Source organism: Oncorhynchus tshawytscha, linkage group LG02 (genome assembly GCF_018296145.1).
Source record: "Oncorhynchus tshawytscha isolate Ot180627B linkage group LG02, Otsh_v2.0, whole genome shotgun sequence".
NCBI classification, from domain to species: domain Eukaryota; kingdom Metazoa; phylum Chordata; class Actinopteri; order Salmoniformes; family Salmonidae; genus Oncorhynchus; species Oncorhynchus tshawytscha.
Genome location: NC_056430.1, coordinates 72,100,952 through 72,123,340, shown reverse-complemented (window position 1 = coordinate 72,123,340; position 22,389 = coordinate 72,100,952). Strand labels below are relative to the sequence as shown.

At 47.7% G+C, this 22,389-nt stretch overlaps 1 protein-coding gene across 1 annotated transcript in view; it reads left to right on the top strand.

Moving 5' to 3' along the window:
- Window positions 1-22,389, top strand: part of LOC112222182 (glutamate receptor ionotropic, NMDA 2B-like) — a 136,081-nt gene that overhangs the window by 26,693 nt on the left and 86,999 nt on the right. The window contains 1 exon segment of the mRNA XM_042304084.1: window positions 6,750-7,466. Within this exon segment, the coding sequence (XP_042160018.1) occupies window positions 6,750-7,466 (717 nt within the window).

Sequence of the window (22,389 nt, the reverse complement as noted above, 5' to 3'; positions counted from 1 at the left end):
TCGTTTGGGCTGTTTGAGGCGGGGTGAGTTCCTCGATCAATGCTCTTTGTAAATGTTAAGTGTGATGACAGTAACAGGCGAGTCCGAGCAAACGCCGCGGCCGCTAGTCTTATTGACACGGGCCAGTTCACCCCAAGGCCCCGCACTGTGACTACACGCCCAATGAAACATCTCTCTCTCTCTCTCTCTCTCTCTCTCTCTCTCTCTCTTTGTGTGTGTGTGTGTTGGCGCTCATGAGTGTGTGCCATCTCATTGGGCAGAGAGTCAGGGAGCTGATTTACAGAGGGGCTCAGTGTAGACGTGTGTGTGGTGGAGACTGATGGTCTATAGCTAAGCATCACTGGACCTGTCCATGCTGTGTACTAGATACATGCTACCGTATACACTTGCTGTGTGTATGTCTGTCTGTGTCTGTGTGTATCTGTGTGTGTTAAATCCTCTGTGTGGGAACGGATGTGGATGGAATAATCACTTAAACAGTTTTCCTTCCACGTTAATGTCTCTGTTACTGTAATTGCAGTGTAAAGTAGTATGTAAAGGACATACGACAGCATATTTAAGTGCTCAGTCTAGATTTGTCTGCCGTCTGTGAGGAAAGCAAATGATCCATTGCGTTGGATGGCTCTTGACATTCTCCGTTTCTTGTAATTAATTTGGAGTTATTAATGACGGTTGAGCTTTTGTGTAGGGCTGATTACCCTAAATGTCAGGGTAGTTCTCTCTTCTCTCTCTCTTAGTCAAACTGGTTGCTCTGTGTGTGTGTGTGTGTGTGTGTGTGTGTGCGCGCATGTGCGTGTGTGCGCATGTGTATGCAGACCTGGGTTACAATACTATTTCAAATATCTCAATTACCTTCACATACATTTTGAAGTAAGTAATCAAATATTTTGTATTTGAAAAGACAAGTCCTGTAGTATTGGAATGCATTTGGAAATGCACTTGGAAAGTATTATGTATGTATATTGTATATTATTGTATATTGTATATTATTTGAAATACGTATTTATTTGAAATACGTATTTAAAGTACTTTCAAATAGTAAGCTATTTATAGGAAGTTAATTGGGAATACTTTCAAATACGTCCAATATACAGTAATTAGTTGATTCTGGCCACATTATTTCAAAATACTCAAATACACAGAAAATAATAAGCAAACATTGTGTGTATCTCCTTGTCCATCAGGGTGCTACATGGAGGCATATTTGAATTGTTGCCATGGAAACTCTCTCTCCGTCTCTCCCTCTCTGACTCTCTCTCTCTCTCCCTCTCCCTATCTCTCTATCTCCCTCTTTCTTCATCCTTGCCCTGCCTCTGTCTCTGTCATTCTCACTATCTCACTCTTTTCTCCCATACTTTCCTCTCCGACTTCTCTCACTGGCCATCTTCTCTAACCTTCCTTCTCATTGTGTGCTTCATCACTCTTTCTTCTTCTCCCTTCATCTTCAGCTCTTCTTTTATCATCCTAATCATCCCTCCATCTTCTCAGCACCCATCCTCCTCCCCCTCGCTGGATATCTTCTTGCTGCTGCTGTTCTTCTTCCTCCAACCAGCTCCATCTGTGTTGTGTATACCTCCATTTATTTTCCCTCCCATCCTCTTCCTCCTCCTCCTCTCTCTACGTCCCTCCTCCTCCTCTCTCTACATTCCTCCTCTTCCTCCTCCTCTCTCTACGTTCCTCCCACTCTCTTCCTCCTCTTCCTCCTCCTCTCTCTACGTTCCTCCCACTCTCTTCCTCCTCTTCCTCCTCCTCTCTCTACGTTCCTCCCACTCTCTTCCTCCTCTTCCTCCTCCTCTCTCTATGTTCCTCCCACTCTCTTCCACTCTCTTCCTCCTCCTCTCTCTACGTTCCTCACACTCTCTTCCTCCTCCTCTCTCTACGTTCCTCCCACTTTCTTCCTCCTCCTCTCTCTACATTCCTCACACTATCTTCTTCCTCCTCCTCTCTCTATGTTCCTCCCACTATCCTCTTCCTCCTCCTCTCTCTATGTTCCTCCCACTCTCTTCTTCCTCCTCCTCTCTCTATGTTCCTCCCACTCTCTCCTTCCTCCTCCTCTCTCTGCTTTCCTCCCACTCTCTTCCTCCTCCTCCCCTCTCTGCTTACCTCCCACTCTCTTCCTTCTCTTCCTCAATTCTCTCTACGTTCCTCCCACTCTCCTCCTCCTCCTCTCTCGGCTTTCCTCCCACTCTCTTCCTCCTCCTCCTCTCTCTGCTTTTCTGCTTTCCTCCCACTCTCTTCCTCCTCTTCCTCACCTCTCTCTACGTTCCTCCCACTCTCTTCCTGCTCTTCCTCACCTCTCTCTACGGTCCTCCCACTCTCTTCCTCCTCCTCCTCTCTCTGCTTTCCTCCCACTCTCTTCCTCCTCTTCCTCACCTCTCTCTACGTTCCTCCCACTCTCTTCCTGCTCTTCCTCACCTCTCTCTACGGTCCTCCCACTCTCTTCCTCCTCCTCCTCTCTCTGCTTTCCTCCCACTCTCTTCCTCCTCCTCCTCCTCTCTCTGCTTTCATCCCACTCTCTTCCCCCTCTTCCTCCACACCTCTCTCTACATTCCTCCCACTCTCTTCCCCCTCTTCCAAACCTCTCTCTACATTCCTCCCACTCTCTTACTCCTCCTCTCCTCTCTCTGCTTTAATCCCACTCTACTCCTCCTCTCCTCTCTCTGCTTTCATCCCACTCTACTCCCCCTCTCCTCTCTCTATTTTCATCCCACTCTACTCCCCCTCTCCTCTCTCTGCTTTCATCCCACTCTACTCCTCCACTCTCCTCTCTCTGTTTTCATCCCACTCTACTCCTCCACTCTCCTCTCTCTGCTTCCATCCCACTCTACTCCTCCTCTTCTCTCTCTGCTTTCATCCCACTCTACTCCTCCACTCCCCTCTCTCTGTTTTCATCCCACTCTCATCCTCCTCCTCTCTCCTCTCTCTGCTTTCATCCCATTCTCCTCCTCCTCCTCCTCCTCTCCCCTCTCTGTTTTCATCCCACTCCTCCTCTCTCTCTGTTTTCATCCCCTCTCTCCCCCTCTCCTCTCTGTTTTCATCCCACTCTACTCCTCCCCTCTCCTCTCTCTGTTTTCATCCCACTCTCTTCCTTTCATCCCCACTCTCTCCGTTCCTCCTCCTCCTCCTCTCTGTTTTCATCCCTCTTCTCTTCCTTCTCTTCCTCCCACTCTCTTCTTCTCTTCCTCCCTCTCGTTCCTCCTCCTCCTCTCTCTCTGCTTTCCTCCCACTCTCTTCCTCCTCCTCCCCTCTCTGCTTACCTCCCACTCTCTTCCTTCTCTTCCTCACTTCTCTCTACGTTCCTCCCACTCTCTTCCTGCTCTTCCTCACCTCTCTCTACGGTCCTCCCACTCTCTTCCTCCTCCTCCTCTCTCTGCTTTCCTCCCACTCTCTTCCTCCTCCTCCTCCTCTCTCTGCTTTCATCCCACTCTCTTCCCCCTCTTCCAAACCTCTCTCTACATTCCTCCCACTCTCTTACTCCTCCTCTCCTCTCTCTGCTTTAATCAAACTCTACTCCTCCTCTCCTCTCTCTGCTTTCATCCCACTCTACTCCCCCTCTCCTCTCTCTGCTTTCATCCCACTCTCTTCCTCCTCCTCTCCTCTCTCTGTTTTCATCCCACTCTACTCCCCCTCTCCTCTCTCTGCTTTCATCCCCTCTCTTCCTCCTCCTCTCCTCTCTCTGTTTTCATCCCCTCTACTCCCCCTCTCCTCTCTCTGCTTTCATCCCCTCTACTCCTCCCTCTCCTCTCTCTGTTTTCATCCCCTCTACTCCTCCACTCCCCTCTCTCTGTTTTCATCCCACTCTCATCCTCCTCCTCTCCTCTCTCTGCTTTCATCCCATTCTCCTCCTCCTCCTCCTCCTCCTCTCCCCTCTCTGTTTTCATCCCACTCTACTCCTCCTCTCCTCTCTCTGTTTTCATCCCACTCTACTCCCCCTCTCCTCTCTCTGCTTTCATCCCACTCTACTCCTCCTCTCCTCTCTCTGTTTTCATCCCAATCTACTCCTCCTCTCCTCTCTCTGTTTTCATCCCACTCTCCTCCTCCTCCTCCTCTCCCCTCTCTGATTTCATCCCCTCTACTCCTCCTCTTCTCCCCTCTCTGTTTTCATCCCACTCTCCTCCTCCTCTCCTCTCTCTACTTTCATCCCATTCTCCTCCTCCTCATCCTCCCTCTGCTTTCATCCCACTCTACTCCTCCTCCTCATCCTCTCTCTGCTTTCATCCCATTCTCCTCCTCCTCTCCTCTCTCTACTTTCATCCCATTCTCCTCCTCCTCCTCATCCTCTCTCTGCTTTCATCCTACTCTCCTCCTCCTCCTCATCCTCTCTCTGCTTTCATCCTACTCTCCTCCTCCTCCCCTCTCTCTGCTTTCATCCCACTCTCCTCCTCCTCCTCTCCTCTCTCTACTTTCATCCCATTCTCCTCCTCCTCCTCATCCTCTCTCTGCTTTCATCCCCTCTACTCCTCCTCCTCATCCTCTCTCTGCTTTCATCCCATTCTCCTACTCCTCCTCTCCTCTCTCTACTTTCATCCCATTCTCCTCCTCCTCCTCATCCTCTCTCTGCTTTCATCCTACTCTCCTCCTCCTCCTCTCCTCTCTCTGCTTTCATCCCACTCTCCTCCTCCTCCCCTCTCTCTCTGTTTCATCCCACTCTCCTCCTCCTCCTCCTCTCTCTGCTTTCATCCCACTCTACTCCTCCTCCTCCCCTCTCTGCTTTCATCCCACTCTACTCCTCCTCCTCCCCTCTCTGCTTTCATCCCACTCTCCTCCTCCTCCCCTTCTCCTCTCCCTGCTTTCGTCCCACTCTCCTCCTCCCTTCTCCTTTCTCTGCTTTCATCCCACTCTCCTCCTCCCTTCTCCTTTCTCTGCTTTCATCCCACTCTCTTCCTCCTCCTCCTCTCCTATCTCTGCTTTCCCCCCACTCTCCTCCTCCTCCTCCTCCTCCTCTCCCTCCTCCCCCTCTCCTCTCTCTGCTTTCCTCCCACTCTCTTCCTCCTCCTCTCCCTCTCCTCTCCTCCCAGCAGTGTCCAACCTCACTGAGGATTGAGCCCGTTTACAATTAGCATGTGTACCTGCAATTAGGCCTGACAAACCTCCACTAATTATGCTTTTAGATGGGACATTTGTAGTAACAGACTACATTAGCTACCCCCTTTTCCTCTGCTACTTCTCCCTCCACCCCTCTGCTTTGCTCTCCCTCTGGCCCCTTTGATATCTCTTTGCCTATTTCTCTCCCCATTTCTCTGTTTTCTCTCTCCTCCCTTTCTCCCCGGTTTTTCTCGTCTCTCTCGCTCACCATGTTCATTCCTCCTCTCTCTGCTTTCTACTCCTTTACTTCTCCCTAGTTGTTTTCTCCCTGTTTTCACTCTCATCTCCCTCTTCTGTGCCCCCCTTTGGATGTCCCTCTCTCTGTCTCTCTATCTCTTTGTCTCCCAGTCCCTAACTCTCTCTGTCTCACTATCTCTTTGTCTCCCAATCCCTATCTCTCTTTCTTTCTCTTTGTGTTTCTCTCCATCTGCCTCTTATAAAAGCATTAAAGTATAGCCACATTAAGGATACCCATTTCTATCTCTATATAAATGAAAATGCTCTGTCGTTGTCATTTGACTTCCCCCCCCACACACACACACACACACACACACAGAGTCAGAAACCAAATGTTTCACATCAAGCTGTGACTAATTGTGTTTCTCCCTGACTGTTCCCTCCCTCTCTTTCTATTCTCTCTCTCCCTATTTCTCTCTGCATTGCTGTTTATAAAAGGAGCAGGAAATAATAGGTCTGCAATTGACTTCAAAGAGGCTAAAGGGAATGGGAGGGAGGGAGGGAGGGAGGGAGGGAGGGAGGGAGGGAGGGGAGGGAGGGAGGGAGGGAGGGAGGGAGGGAGGGAGGGAGGGAGGGAGGGAGGGAGGGAGGGAGGGAGGGAGGGAGGGAGGGAGGGAGGGAATAAGACTGGTGGGAAGAGGGGTTAATGGCAATGAGAGGCAGATACTGTTCAAAGGAACAAAAAAACAAAAAAAGAAAGATATAGAGATAGATAGATAGATAGATAGATAGATAGAAAGAGGGAGAGAGCGGAAGAGAAAGAGAGCAGGAGAGAAAGAGAGAGAGTGATGGACTGAGAGAGACAGAAGGAGAGATGGAGAGAGCTAGAGAGCACAGGGGAGAGAATAAGCATCAGTCTCAGTATGTGAGTGTCTGATGGTCACTTAACCTGGCAGCCAGTCCATGAAGCTCAGAACCCGTCAATCTGTCAAAACACACCCGGCGCTGTCGGTCTCCTCACCGCACACATACACGCACACACGCACACACGCTCTCACGCACGCACGCACGGACACACACACACACACACACACACACACACACACACACACACACACACACACACACACACACACACACACACACACACACACACACACACACACACACACACACACACACACTACAAACTGTCTTTGATGTCTGCCACAAGGTCCCTCTAAGGAAATCACTAGAATAGAGTGGTGGATTAAGCATTGTTGAGCGTCACTAGACATTTTATCTAAATTTATAGCATTTCACCATGTGAACAATACTCTATGTGCGTCATTTGATCCTGTTTTCTTTGTGTGCGGTTGTAGCAGTCATGGTATTATTATGATACAGTACCTCTTTTCAGTCCCATCTCCTGCTGGTATTATCATATTTACTGTACATGATATTAATCCTCTCTCTCTCTCTCCCCCTCCCTACCTCCCTCCCTCCAGGTACTGCATTTACACTCCTCCACGATGCTTGTCAGCCTCCTCTCCCCCTCCCCACTCCAGGACAGGCGCGTCACCTCCTCCTTCCCCCCTCCTCCTCCCGAACACAGCTCTTCCCCTCATCAGCAACCTCGCCTGGCCCTTCCCTCCCTCTCCCTCCCTCTCTCCCTCTCTCTCCTCCTCCTCTCCCTATTCCTTCTGCCCATCTGCGAGTCGGCGCGGTCGCCTGGGAGGGGCGGAGCTGGCCAGGGCGGAGGAGCACCAGGAGGTGCACCCGGGACGGGAGGAGCAGGAGGCGAGAAAGGAGGCCAGAGGGGCACAAACCTCATCCCCCCTCACTACTCCCCTTACTACCCCCCAGTATCCCCTGCCCGGCCCCCTGTGCCCCCCTTACCTCCCAAAGTGGCCTCCTCTCTTAGCATCGCCGTCATCCTGGTGGGCAACTCTAGCGAGGTGTCGTCCACCTACGTGGAGAAAGAGGAGTTCCTCCATGTTCCCCACCCTACCAAAGTCCAACTGGAGACCATGAACGACACGGACCCCAAGAGTATCATCAACCGCATCTGCACCCTGATGACCAACACCTGGCTGCAGGGGGTGGTGTTCGGGGACGACACAGACCAGGAGGCCATCGCCCAGATCCTGGACTTCATCTCTGCCCAGACACACATCCCCATCCTGGGCATCCGAGGAGGCTCCTCCATGGTCATGGCTGCCAAGGTATGGAACACCACCTTTAATGCACATCCATTTCCACTGTGGTACATACAACCTCAGACACCTATCTATTGAATAGTGTGATGCCGTTCATATAATAGTTACAGCTGGTTGGATACACATGTATACAGTGTAATGACAAAATGCACTGTTGGTTAAGGGCTTGTAAGTCAGCATTTCTCTTTGTATTTGGAGTATATGACAAATCAACTTTGATTTGATATGATGACACCACCACTAGTACAATGCAGGACAGTAGGTAGAAATAACTCTGTGAAGCTCACTAAATGCTCAGGGTCCTGACACTAGTTGTTATAGTTCTCTATACATTGGGTACATGCATGCATTCTCTATCCAAGTGCTGGTGTTGAGCCCTGGTTTTTAGTCACACCAACTACTCGACTGAAAGCTAGCTCCTGGTCCAAGGGTGATAGTTGACTTTTGTATATCTCAAACAAGGTTTCTCATCCACTAGTTGACTATTGTATATCTCAAACAAGGTTTCTCATCAACTAGTTGACTTTTGTATATCTCAAACAAGGTTTCTCATCAACTAGTTGACTTTTGTATATCTCAAACAAGGTTTCTCATCACCTAGCAACAGGCATACTGTACTATATCTATGCATGTTCCTGTATGAGGGGCGACCAACCTCCTGAAGCGCATTAAGGCACAGCTGGGCAAGACCACAGAAATAGAAGGACACAGAATGTTTCTATTGAATGGCAGCTATACAGACGCAGAAAAGAAGACAAGTAGGCGGCCAACGCATTTCAAAAACGTTAGAGAGACGATTTACAAGTGATAAACACATGTAAGTAGGAGCACATCAGCCTACACATTACAATACATCAGGGCGCATAACTGCAACATGTTTCAACTCAATAAGTCTTCCTCAAGCTGCGTTGTTCAGCTACACAGCCGATCAAGGCAGTGTTACTTTCAATATTCAATAGGTACAGTAGAGCCATTAAAATCACGCAGAGCAGGGAAATGATTGATTCAGCTGTTAATTGGCTTCCTACAGCATGTGAATCTTCTCAAATGGAACCATTCTCTAGATAGTGCCCTCTGGGCCCTGGTCAGAGGTAGTGGACGACATAGGGAATAGGGTGATAGCGAGGCTACTCAACCTTGAAAAGACTCGCTGTTTGAGACAATGAGACGTTTGGCAAGTCAAATAAGAGCTTTGTCAGATGTGATTTAAAGGAAAACTCCAGGCCAAAACTATATTTTGGCATTTGTTTTATTAGTCCATTGTTGATTTAGTCCCAAAATGTTTTGCATGTCAGCAGTCAAGTTTTCAAGATATATAACTTTCTAAATAGATAAATACAGCTGGTAGGATGCATTTTTGTCACCTGTGCTCCCTCTCCGGCCTCTAGGTTACCAGGCTGCTCGTTATGGCGCACACCTGTCCTTATCGTTACACGCACTTGCGCGTCATTAGACTCACCTGGACTCCATCACCTCCTTGATTACCTGCCCTATATATGTCACTCCCTTTGGTTCCTTCCCCAGGCATTATTATTTCTGTTCCTGTGGCATGTCTGGGCATTGTTCGTGTTTCTTATTTTGTATTATGTTGTGTTTATTTATTAAAATGTGTTAAAACACTCACTCCCTGGACTTGCTTCCCAACTCTCAGCACACATCGTTACAGAATGACTGCCTCAACTGGCTCAACGGGTTTCCATCCCTCAGCGGGATCAATAGGCTCCCATGCCTCAGCTGGCTCTATAGGCTCTCATGCCTCAGCGGGTGAACAGGTTCCTGTTGCTCGACCCAGGCAACCAGAGAGGTCTCAGTTGGCTCATCAGGCTCTTACGCCTCAGCCGGTTCGTTAGGTTTCTGCGCCTCAGTGGAGGCGACCGGTCCGCTCCGGATCCCCGGGATCCTCCCTTTGGTTGGCGTCCTGCAGCTAGAGCCGAACACGCCGGGGAGGGGGTACTGTCACTTGTGCTCTCTCTCCGGCCTCTAGGTCACCAGCCTGCTCATTATGGTGCACACCTGTCACCACTGTTACGCGCACCTGTGCGTCATCAGACTCACCTGGACTCCATCACCTCCTTGATTACCTGCCCTATATATCAAATCAAATCAAATCAATATATATGTCACTCCCTTTGGTTTCTTCCCCAGGCGTCATTGTTTCTCTTTCTGTTTCATGTCTGTGCGTTGTTTGTGTTTCTTGTTTTGTATTATATTCTGTTTATTTATTAAAACACTCACTCCCTGAACTTACTTCGCAACTATAGCACACATCGTTACATTTTTGAATCATATGATGCTGCGTTTTGCATAATATGAAGCTAAATGCATCATACCAGCTGTAATTATGTATTTTGATGATGTGGTGAAACCTACTTTTGAATTGTAACGTACCCAGTAATAACAGACCAATGAACCATATAAATACTTTAGTGAATGTGATTTATCTATCCAGGCTTAGAAATTATTGATCAGATTAGGCCACTGAACATAATGGGAAGTCTTGTAGAAGTCTCTGAGTTTTAGGGGGTGATTTGTCTTTCTTTGAGGATATTTTGACTTGCTTTTGGAGAGTCTACATCAGTTCTCATCTACTTCGTTTACTTGAGCATCAAAATGGAGCCACCGAGGCAGTGGCTTTTCTGCCTGGGTTGTGTGAGTTAGTTGGACATTGTCATGACCGTCCATGAAAATCCAAATAGGTCAGATCAGGTTTGCAATGAATGACTTCAATCAGACCCCTTCTCACCCTGGTGTTAACAAGGTCTGCGCTCTCAAGATTCACCCAATTAATGCTCTGTTTCAACAGACTTTTCCCCGCTGAAACTCTAACACGTTCCCAAACTAATACTGGAACAATCTAACATAGAGCCAGCCTGCCGGAACTGCCCCTTTTGAGCAAGCTGTATAAATGATGGGTTAAGAATGAAACAGGAGACAAAGGGCTATGAGACAGAAGTTTTATCTGATACACATGAAAAGTGAGATGTATACGGAGGGTGCGGAGCAACAAAAGATGAACAGCAGAGGGGCTAAGAAGCAGATCCCGAGTGGAAAGCCATACCCTCTGACCGAGCCAACAGCGGGGATCAGGGTCCGGTGGCGATCCGCCTGTCGCCGATACTTGGATGTGGTCTTCAGAAGAGAGGCTCAGGTACCGCGACAGAGGCCAATGAACGTCTGGGCAGAGGGTATGCTGACTTCTTCCGGGGGCTGATATCCCAGTAGCCAAGCAGGGAAGGGTGTTACAGGTGTATTACACCCACATGAGTTGCTGGCTCCAGGTGGTGGGATTGGCAGGGATGAGGCAACGAAGAGCCGCCTCAAGGTCCTGATTGGCTCGCTCCGGCTGGCCATTAGATTTGGGGTGAAAACCAGAGGACAGGCTGGCCGACGACTCAATGAGGGTGCAGAACGCATTCCAGAACCGGGACGAGAACTGAGGACCACGATCGGAGACCATGTTGACAGGAAGTTCATGGAACCGGAAGACGTGCTGCACCATGAGCTGGGCCGTCTCCTTGACTGAGGGCAACTTGGGAAGGGGAATAAAATGGGCGGCTTTAGAAAACCTATCCACCCCTGTTAGGATCGTGGTGTTGCCATCTGACGGACGAAGACCACTAACAAAGTCCAGGGATATATGGGAGCAGGGGCAGTGAGGAACAGGGAGTGGCTATAGAAGGCCAGCTGGAGCTTACTGCGGAGTCTTATTTTGTGCACAGACAGTGCAGGCGGCAACAAATGCGGAGACATCAGGAACCATGGAAGGCCACCAAAAGCGTAGTCGGATGAAAGCCAGGGTCCGACAGGAGCCTGGGTGGCAGGTCAGTCTCGAGGAATGTGCCCACTCCAGGACTGGGGAACAGCGGAGTCTGGGACAAACATCCAGTTAGCCGGACCCCCCTGGGAATGCTGCGCCTTATGGACAAGGCTCTCTATACGTCAGATGACTGCAGGCGTTAGACAGGAGATAGGGAGTATGGACTCGGGGTCAGACGGAGTAGCAGCGGAGCTATACAAATGTGAGAGTGCATCAGACATTCTGATGTAATATTTTGCGCCCTCCAACCAGTACCTCCACTCTTCCAACACCATCTTGAAGGCGAGGAGTTCTCGATTTTCCACATCATAGTTCCTATCAGCAGGGGTAAGACGATGGGAGACAAAGCGCAGGGGTGCAGAATTTGGTCTTGGTCAGAACGCGAGGGACAGGACGGCCCCCACCCTGACATCCGAGGTGTCGAACTCCACCACAAACTGACAGGATGGGTCCAGATGGATTAAGATGGGGGCTGTGGTGAATCGATGTTTGAGGTCTGAGAAAGCCCGGTCAGCTGCTGGACACCACGTGAATGGAACCTTGGGAGAGGTGAGTGTTGAGAGGGGGGAAGCCAGGGTGCTGTAACCACGGATGAAGCTGCGGTAGAAGTTCGCAAACCCCAGGAAACGATGCTGATGCACTCTGGATGTGGTTGAGGCCAATCCACCACTGCTCTTACCTTGTCTGCATCCATCTGTATATGTCCTGCAGCGCTGACATATCCTAGGAAGGAAATGGTGGAGCAATGGAATTCACACTTCTCTGCTCTAACGAAAAGCTGGTTCTCCAGGAGACGCTGAAGGACCTGTCGGATGTGGAGGACATGCTCTTGAGCTGAATGGGAAAAGACAAGGCTGTCGTAGACAGACACGAACCGGTTCTGCATGATCTGGAGCACATCGTTGACCAGGGCCTGGAACACAGGGTGAGCGTTTGTTTGTCCGAATGGCATAACCGAGTACTCATAGTGCCCGCTAGCCATGTTAATTGCAGTCTTCCACTCATTTCCTTCCTGTATGCAAACCATATAGTAGGCGTTCTGAAGGTCCAACTTAGAGAAGATGGTCGCTCCCTGAAGAGGTTCGAAAGCCGAGGAGATGAGTGAGGGTAACGGTTTTTAACCACAATGTCATTTATGCCCCGGTCGTCGATACACGGGCTGCGGGTGAGGCAGATGGACAAATACCACCTGCAGTGAGAGAGTCCTCAATGTTCTCCTCCATAGCCTTGGTCTCCGGACTCGACAGGGAGTAAAGCCATCCCCGAGGTAGTGTAGTGCCTGGGAGAAGGTCAATGGCACGGTCATAGGGTCAATGTGGGGGAGAGACATAGCGCGGTCCTTGTTGAAGACCTCCCGGACCAGGTACTCCAGGTACTCTGCAGGAATGGCTGAGAGTTCCAAGGCTTCTCCCAAGCCTGCAGGAAGACGTCCCGGGGAAGACTTTGCCAACTTAAGATACTGTGCATGGCAGAACCATCTCCAAACAACGATAGACTCAGTAGCACAGTCGATCAGGGGATTGTGCTTCTGGAGCCACGAATACCCCCAAACCACGTCGACAGATTCTATGAGCAGGAACTGCATACATTTCCTGATTCGTAGGTTGATAAGAACCGTATTGCGGGTGACTCTGCCAATAGAGCGCCCATCCAGCGCTCTGAAGTCCATGGGAATTGAGAGGAGTTGATTGGAGATTCCCAGCTCTGACACCAATGGTGTGTCGATAAAGCTCTCGTCGGCCACAGTGCCAATGAGCACCTGGAGAGATTTGGCCTGGTCACCCCATAACAGGGTGGTATGGAGATGTGTACGAGTAATGGGAGATTGGAAAATCCCTGTATGGCTCACCAGAGAACTTGTACTTACTGATGAGCCGGGTCTTTTTAATGGACAGGTGGAAATATTGTGTCCTGTAGTTTCGCAATACATACAGCTCCTGGTGCTCAACCTGCATAAACTTTCATCTGGAGACAATCTAGCCTTTCCCAGTAGCTTGGGCTCTGGTCAAGGAGATGAGGGAGTCTAGGTCCATGGGCAGCTCCCGGGCAGCAAGCTTGTCATTAATCACTGATAATCTTTGAAGGAACTCGTCTAGCAGGGCTCCCGGGTTTGAGGCAATCTCAGCCGCCAACTTGCAAAAATCCACTGCGTAGTTTGCTACACTACGGGAGTCTTGCCGTAGTTGGAGCAGCTTACGAGCAGCCTCTCTCCCGGACATCGGAGAATTGAACAATTCACCTACCTCCGCCACAAACTCCTCCAGACTGAGGCAAATGGTGGACTGTTACTACCACACCGACTTAGCCCAGGCGTGTGCCCTCCCGGACATCAGCGTTATCAAATATGCTATCTTTGAGCGGTCCGAGGGGAACGAAGAAGGCTGCGGGTTGAAGATGAGGGAGCACTCGGAGAGAAACGCACGGCAGGTTCCAGAATCTCCAGCGTAGTGCCTCTGGAGGAGGTAAGCGAGGTTCTTGGGACACTGGGGTAGGCTGGGAAGAAATGCCGCTGGTGGCGGGGTTGCTGAGAGTCTGGGGAATTACTGTAGTGACTTGCTGCCTAGTTGGGAATCTGCAGTGCTCCAGCAATGTGTCGAACACATGGTCATGGTGTTCTGCCATGGTATGGAGTCTCTCCATAAGGCATTGCAACTCCCCATGTCTTCCAATGGTGGCTCCTTGGAAGTAGAGAGCCTTGCGGCGCTGGTCCGAGCCTGCTGGGTCAGTCATGGCCAGTTCGTACTATCACGGCTCAGACTAAGACCCAGATGCAGACACAGGAGGCGGATAGTACGAGTCTCAGAGTTTATTATAGTACACGCGGCAGTCAAAACGGAAGTCAAGGCAGGCAAAAAAGTCAGAACTGAGAAGACTAGGAAAAACAAAACTAGAGCACAGGGAACACACTGGTAGGACTTGGTGGGACAAGACAAACTGGCAACAGATAAACAGAAAAGGCAGGTATAAATACACAAGGGATAATGGAGGGAAATAGGATACACCTGGTGGGGGGTGGAGACAAGCACAAAGACACGTGAAACAGATAAGAATGTGACACTGTCCCTCTCTCTCTCCCTCTCCATCTCTTCTTTAACAAGCATCAATGTTGTTGACATTCTGCTAGGGATCTGTTTTCAGTGTATTACATCTCCAGTCAATAACCGATGCAAAGCGTTTATTCTGTGTTCCCATTTAATTAGCTAGTAAATAAATAATTAAACCAATTTGTGAAGTATTGAATCATAAGTCAGGCCCAGGTTTTTGCAGATGCAAGGAGATTACGACTATTCACAATGTTGATATAATACAAGGTTATGATTAATAAGTTGACTGTTTATACAAATGTGATTGGTAAAGACCTTTTAGAGTTTAATTCGGGAGATGATAACTCTTTAAAAACCGCTCTCGTGGTGCCCCAGATCCTAATGAGTTGGAAAAGAGATATTATCTCAATGAGAAAAAACCTGTATAAATAAAGGTCAAATTAAATTAAAATATAACAACGAGTTAATTGTTACATGATGGATTTAGTCAGGTAACAATTAAAAACAGTTTTGAAGACTTCAAACGTCCTTAGAAGATATCGATGTCTTCTATGTACCTGTTTAGTACTGTGACCAAAATCAGAGGGAGACTAAAATACATCTGTGTCTCTGTGAACCCCCTGAACTCGGTTTAATGGATCACATGAAAACAACTCAAATCAAACAGGATTGAATTCAAACAACCACTGACTGTGAGATGGTCTTTTACAAAGGTCTGAGGCTGTTAGCAAAGGTCAGCTTGGGGTTTGCAAACAGACATTCATCTGAGAAACAAGCCTCTCAGAGGAAAGTGAGAGAGAAAAAGGTAATTCACGGAAAATGGTTCTCTTGAAAAGAGAGAAAGGCAAGACCACAGCAATAGGCACACTTCAAAAAGAACCACAGAAAAGATAGTAAATAGAGGCCGAAAGGAATAGAGAATCAGAAATAGAAAGATGGAGAGAGAGAATGTGTAACACAGAGAGAGATAGGGTTATGAAATTATCCAGAATATGTGTGTGGGTGTGAGGGAGGAAGAGGATTCTACTCAACATATAATTACCCTATTTAAAAACTGACAGATAGACAGAGGGCACCAACACTGAGACTGACAGGAACTGACAGGGACTGACAGGGACGATGAGACACATGCCCAGGACAACAATACAAGTCAGGAGGGAAAAAACACATGTTAAAGGCCTATTAGAGAGAGGGAAGGACAGGTAGAGAGAGCGAGAGAGAGAGAGAGAGAGAGATGTGAAGAGATGAAAACTGAAGACATATATACGACTGTTTTCTCTCTTTTCTTAGTAATTACTTCTCACTTGCTCCCCCCCACACACACACAGTGAACACAGAACTGTAGGCTGAATGAGGCTGATACGGTTGGCATGGAAACCCCATGCTTATACATTTCTATATATATATATAAGGACAACTACAGAGGGAGGTAGGCATGTTTATTTTCTGAGCCTCTGAAAAAAGGGAAGGGATAGAATAGACGGATGAAGCCAAAATGCTCTGGTCATGGGGTAGGTAGTGTGAGGTTGTGTACAGGCTAAACCTGGAACAGAGGGATGGGGGGATGGAACTGACTGGAGAGATGGAGGGAGGGATGGAGAAAGAGAGATGGAGGGATGGGGGACTGATGGAGAATAGATGAGAAGTTATTGTGATAGATGTTTTGGAAATAAGGGATTTGGTGCACATTACTGCACCAGATATGTAAATATGAAAAGGAGGAGGCTGGAAAGGGAAAGAAAGATGGAGGAAGCAAAGAGATAGAGTTCTCAGATGGCAAGAGAGATGTGTGTGGGTGAGATGGAACATGAAGCCTATAGAGTCATGTGGGGGAGTTGTATGAACCGTGATCCTGTGTGCATGTGTGTGTGCGTGTGGGCGTGTGTGCGTTTGTCCCTACATGCTGTGTGTGAGTGCAAGCGCAACATGAAAACAACCCCAGCATCAATACCTCAGTTCCCTTCAGGTTGTTGGGTCAATCATCTATCAAGGCCCCACCATAACCAGTCATCTATTCTAACTCTTCCTTCTAAGCCTCCCCTAACCTCTCACTCTGGGTAATAACCTCTTACCAATAGGTCATATGAGGCCTCACCATTACCAGTAATCTATTCTATCACCATTCCCAGTCATCTATTCTAACTCTCCTGTCTAAACGTGGACAATGTGGACAAGAGACAACTACAAATACCTAGGTGTCTGGCTAGACTGTAAACTCTCCTTCCAGACTCATATTAAACATCTCCAATCCAAAATCAAATCTAGAATCGGCTTCCTATTTCGCAATAAAGCCTCCTTCACTCATGCCGCCAAACTTACCTTAGTAAAACTGACTATCCTACCGATCCTCGACTTCCGATCCTCGACAAAATAGCTTCCAATACTCTACTCAGCAAATTGGATGTAGTCTATCACAGTGCCATCCGTTTTGTTACCAAAACGCCTTATACCACCCACTACTGCGACCTGTATGCTCTAGTAGGCTGGCCCTCGCTACATATTCGTCGCCAGACCCACTAGCTCCAGGTCATCTATAAGTCTATGCTAGGTAAAGCTCTGCCTTATCTCAGCTCACTGGTCATGATAACAACACCCAACTGTAGCACACGCTCCAGCAGGTATATCTCACTGGTCATCCCCAAAGCCAACACCTCCTTTGGCCTTTCCTTCCAGTTCTCTGCTGCCAGTGACTGGAACAAATTGCAAAAATCGCTGAAGCTGGAGACTTACATTTCCCTCACTAACTTTAAGCATCAGCTATCTGAGCAGCTAACCGATCGCTGCAGCTGTACATAGTCCATCTGTAAATAGCCCACCCAATCTACCTACCTCATCCCCCATATTGTTTTTTATTTACTTTGCTTCTCTTTTGCACACCAGTATCACTACTTACACACCCTCATCTGCTCATCTATCACTCCAGTGTTAATCTGCTAAATTGTAATTACTTTGCTACTTTGGCCTATTTATCGCCCTACCTCCTCATGCCATTTGCACACACTGTATATAGACTCTCTTTTCTATTGTGTTATTGACTGTACACTTGTTTATTCCATGTGTAACTCTGTGTTGTTGTCTCTGTTGCACTGCTTTGCTTTATCTTGGTCAGGTCGCAGTTGTAAATGAGAACTTGTTCTCAACTGGCTTACCTGGTTAAATAAAGGTGAAATAAAAAAATAAGCCTCTCCTAACCTCTCACTCGGTGTCCCAATAGGTCATATGAGGCCTCACCACTACCAGTAATCTATTCTAACACCATTACCAGTCATCTATTCTAACTCTCCTGTCTAAGCCTCCCCTAACCTCTCACTCGGTGTCCCAATAGGTCATATGAGGCCTCACCACTACCAGTAATCTATTCTAACACCATTACCAGTAATCTATTCTAACACCACTACCAGTAATCTATTCTAACACCACTACCAGTAATCTATTCTAACACCATTACCAGTAATCTATTCTAACACCACTACCAGTAATCTATTCTAACACCATTACCAGTAATCTATTCTAACACCATTACCAGTCATCTATTCTAACGCCATTACCAGTAATCTATTCTAACACCACTACCAGTAATCTATTCTAACACCACTACCAGTAATCTATTCTAACACCATTACCAGTAATCTATTCTAACACCACTACCAGTAATCTATTCTAACACCATTACCAGTAATCTATTCTAACACCATTACCAGTCATCTATTCTAACACCATTACCAGTCATCTATTCTAACACCATTACCAGTCATCTATTCTAACTCTCCTGTCTAAGCCTCCCCTAACCTCTCACTCTGGGTCCCAATAGGTCATATGAGGCCTCACCACTACCAGTAATCTATTCTAACACCATTCCCAGTCATCTATTCTAACACCATTTCCAGTAATCTATTCTAACTCTCCCTTCTAAACCTCCCCTAACCTCTCACTCTGGGTCCCGGTATAGGACAAACAGCTTGATTTTTAAGATGCAAAGTCTACGTCCCAAATGGCACCCTATGTTTAACTAAGGTGCATAGGGCTCTGGTCAAAGGTAGTGAATCATATAGGGAACAAGCTGCCATTTGTTACGCTGCCAAACAGGTTTCCAGATACAGTATCCAGCCTCTGAACAATTGACTTCAGCAGAAATGTCATCCCGCGTCATGCATGTCCATTTCAGAGCCAGAACGGAATCCATTGTGTTCGCCTCAATACGCAACGGAGAAAATAAGAGAATGTGATTGGTCCGTTATGCACTCTGCGCTGTATTTGTCCCTCTTTTCCTACTGAATGGCCTATTAGGGTGGATCAGTGAGCCATTGACAGGTGCAGGTAGACCGATTATACACAAAACAATGCACACACCCACACGTCGCTCCTATTTCTGCCATTCATGTACACTGCTGCCAACACGCACACATACACAAACACACACACACACGCATACGCACACAAACACACACACACAGTCCGTGCTATTCTGTCATTCATGTACACTGCTGCCAACACGCACACGCACACAAACACACACACACAGTCCGTGCTATTCTGTCATTCATTTACACTGCTGCAATGTGTGTTCTATTGGACACAATACTGGACCGTATTCTCATTATCCTACTCCACTGGCTAATGAGCTTTCTACTGTGTGGAGTTAAGCGGTGTGTGTATGTCTGTGTTGGTGTGTCGGTGTGTATCCGGTGTGTGTGTGTGTTGGGGTTGAATGATAATGACCTTGCATTGTGTTTGGGGGATTAGACCGCAGTTTGCTTTCTGTGAAACAAGCTGCCCAGAGGAGTCTGCTCCCTGATATCATTTCTCACTTCTGGTACCCACTTCATTCAACATTTATCTCGTGTATTACAGATTTTTAAACATTCAGATGAAAGAAATATAAATATATTCTGAAGCATAGGTTCATCTTATCGAGGGTTTACCAAGACTTCATGAATGCCCTATCAAGCCTTTATAAGTTGTAGTTTGTTTAAAGTGGTACCTTGACCTTTCTTTCAACACCAGAAGACTGTAAACACCCTATACACAGCCCAGTAGCCTATATGGTATATATGGCCTATACTTCCCCAAACCTCCTGTCAACCAAGTGAATGACTGATTGATTACTGGTGTTATGACCAGTGAGGGCTGTAAACTTCCTGTAAGAGTGTGGGGGCTAGTGAGCCTATAGTAGACCCAGTTGTCTTCCAGTTCATTGGATCCTCCACCACGACCAGTTGGCACCACTCGGTCATGGCTCTAAAGAATAGAGATTATTTCAATTTTTTTTGCATTTTAGCTAACCCTAACCATTTCCCCAAATGTAACCCAATTCTCCCAACCTGCTACGTTAATTCTCCCAACCTGCTACGTTAATTCTCCCAACCTGCTACGTTAATTCTCCTAACCTGCTGCAAAAATTATGCTAATTTCTAAAATAACCTGTTGTCCCTTCTGGCCAAGACCCACACACTCTTACCAACCGTTTGCTAAGAAGCTTGGGAGATAGCTAATCTGTTGACGTGGTGCCACAGCCCCTGATTGCGACTGGCCCACGGATCCACTTCCATTGTTCTGTTCAATTGTTCTGTTCCATTATTCTCTGCTCCAATCCGTGGTTTTTAGGACCGTGTTTCCCATTATGCTGTTCAGTTTTACATGATGGGATAAGGTACTGTCTCTAATGCCCTGTGTTGCAATTAGGAGCAATCCCAAAAGATGGAGAGAATTAAAATCAAGCTGCCTGCACTAACTGTATATGAAGCGGCCGCCACTCTCCTAGTTATTTTTTCTCACTCAGCAATGACAACTCGCTCACTCTCTTTCTGAGTCACTACGTTATTCATCGATTCACTTTATCATTCTTGTCTCTCTTAGTGTCCCTCTCTCCCTTTTCCCAGTGTCGCAATTGTCCTGATTTTAAAATATTGTGACTCAACATTTCATTGAAGTAGACAGAGATATTGAGAGGGAAAGGAAGAGACGTGACAGAGAATCAAATCAAATCAAATCAAATCAAATCAAATTTATTTATATAGCCCTTCGTACATCAGCTGATATCTCAAAGTGCTGTACAGAAACCCAGCCTAAAACCCCAAACAGCAAGCAATGCAGGTGTAGAAGCACGGTGGCTAGGAAAAACTCCCTAGAAAGGCCAAAACCTAGGAAGAAACCTAGAGAGGAACCAGGCTATGTGGGGTGGCCAGTCCTCTTCTGGCTGTGCCGGGTGGAGATTATAACAGAACATGGCCAAGATGTTCAAATGTTCATAAATGACCAGCATGGTCGAATAATAATAAGGCAGAACAGTTGAAACTGGAGCAGCAGCACAGTCAGGTGGAAGTTGAAACTGGAGCAGCAGCATGGCCAGGTGGACTGGGGACAGCAAGGAGTCATCATGTCAGGTAGTCCTGGGGCATGGTCCTAGGGCTCAGGTCAGTTGAAACTGGAACAGCAGCATGGCCAGGTGGACTGGGGACAGCAAGGAGTCATCATGTCAGGTAGTCCTGGAGCTCAGGTCCTAGGGCTCAGGTCCTCCGAGAGAGAGAAAGAAAGAGAGAAGGAGAGAATTAGAACGCACACTTAGATTCACACAGGACACCGAATAGGACAGGAGAAGTACTCCAGATATAACAAACTGACCCCAGCCCCCGACACAAACTACTGCAGCATAAATACTGGAGGCTGAGACAGGAGGGGTCAGGAGACACTGTGGCCCCATCCGAGGTCACCCCCGGACAGGGCCAAACAGGAAGGATATAACCCCACCCACTTTGCCAAAGCACAGCCCCCACACCACTAGAGGGATATCTTCAACCACCAACTTACCATCCTGAGACAAGGCTGAGTATAGCCCACAAAGATCTCCGCCACGGCACAACCCAAGGGGGGCGCCAACCCAGACAGGATGACCACAACAGTGAATCAACCCACTCAGGTGACGCACCCCCTCCAGGGACGGCATGAGAGAGCCCCAGTAAGCCAGTGACCCAGCCCCTGTAATAGGGTTAGAGGCAGAGAATCCCAGTGGAAAGAGGGGAACCGGCCAGGCAGAGACAGCAAGGGCGGTTCGTTGCTCCAGAGCCTTTCCGTTCACCTTCACACTCCTGGGCCAGACTACACTCAATCATATGACCCACTGAAGAGATGAGTCTTCAGTAAAGACTTAAAGGTTGAGACCGAGTTTGCGTCTCTGACATGGGTAGGCAGACCGTTCCATAAAAATGGAGCTCTATAGGAGAAAGCCCTGCCTCCAGCTGTTTGCTTAGAAATTCTAGGGACAATTAGGAGGCCTGCGTCTTGTGACCGTAGCGTACGTGTAGGTATGTACGGCAGGACCAAATCAGAGAGATAGGTAGGAGCAAGCCCATGTAATGCTTTGTAGGTTAGCAGTAAAACCTTGAAATCAGCCCTTGCTTTGACAGGAAGCCAGTGTAGAGAGGCTAGCACTGGAGTAATATGATCAGAGAAGCCCTGATCGAGTGTCCTATTTGATTTATCAGTTTCTCTCAACATGAACACAACCTGAAGAATATACAAGCAACACACTCTATTCATTCTCCTTCATCTGTCCAAATGAATCATCTTTCACAATACATCCTCTTGCTGTCATCTTCTGTCCCTGTATAGTTCTCTCATCCTCCTGCAGTAGTTCCATCTCCCCACTCCATTACAGATTTTGGATCTTCATTTGATCAGGAAATGCCAACTTGTGGTTTTTAAAAGGATTCTAAAGTTTGCAATTTCCACTTAGACATTTCTGACTTGTTTTGCCCTAACAAAAATGTTGCTGCAGGATCATTTTCCTGCTTAGCAAATTGGCTCAAAAAGTGTGTGTGTGTGTGTGTGTGTGTGTGTGTGTGTGTGTGTGTGTGTGTGTGTGTGTGTGTGTGTGTGTGAGAGAGAGAGAGAGAAGGACAGATTGGAGAACAACAAGAGAGTGAGGCTGTAGACAATTCAGATAGTCACGCACGCACACACACACACACACACACACACACAGGCCTGTGTGTGTGTGTGTGTGCGTGTGTGTGTGCGTGCGTGAGTGAGTGAGTGAGTGAGTGAGTGAGAGAGAGAGAGAGAGAGAGAG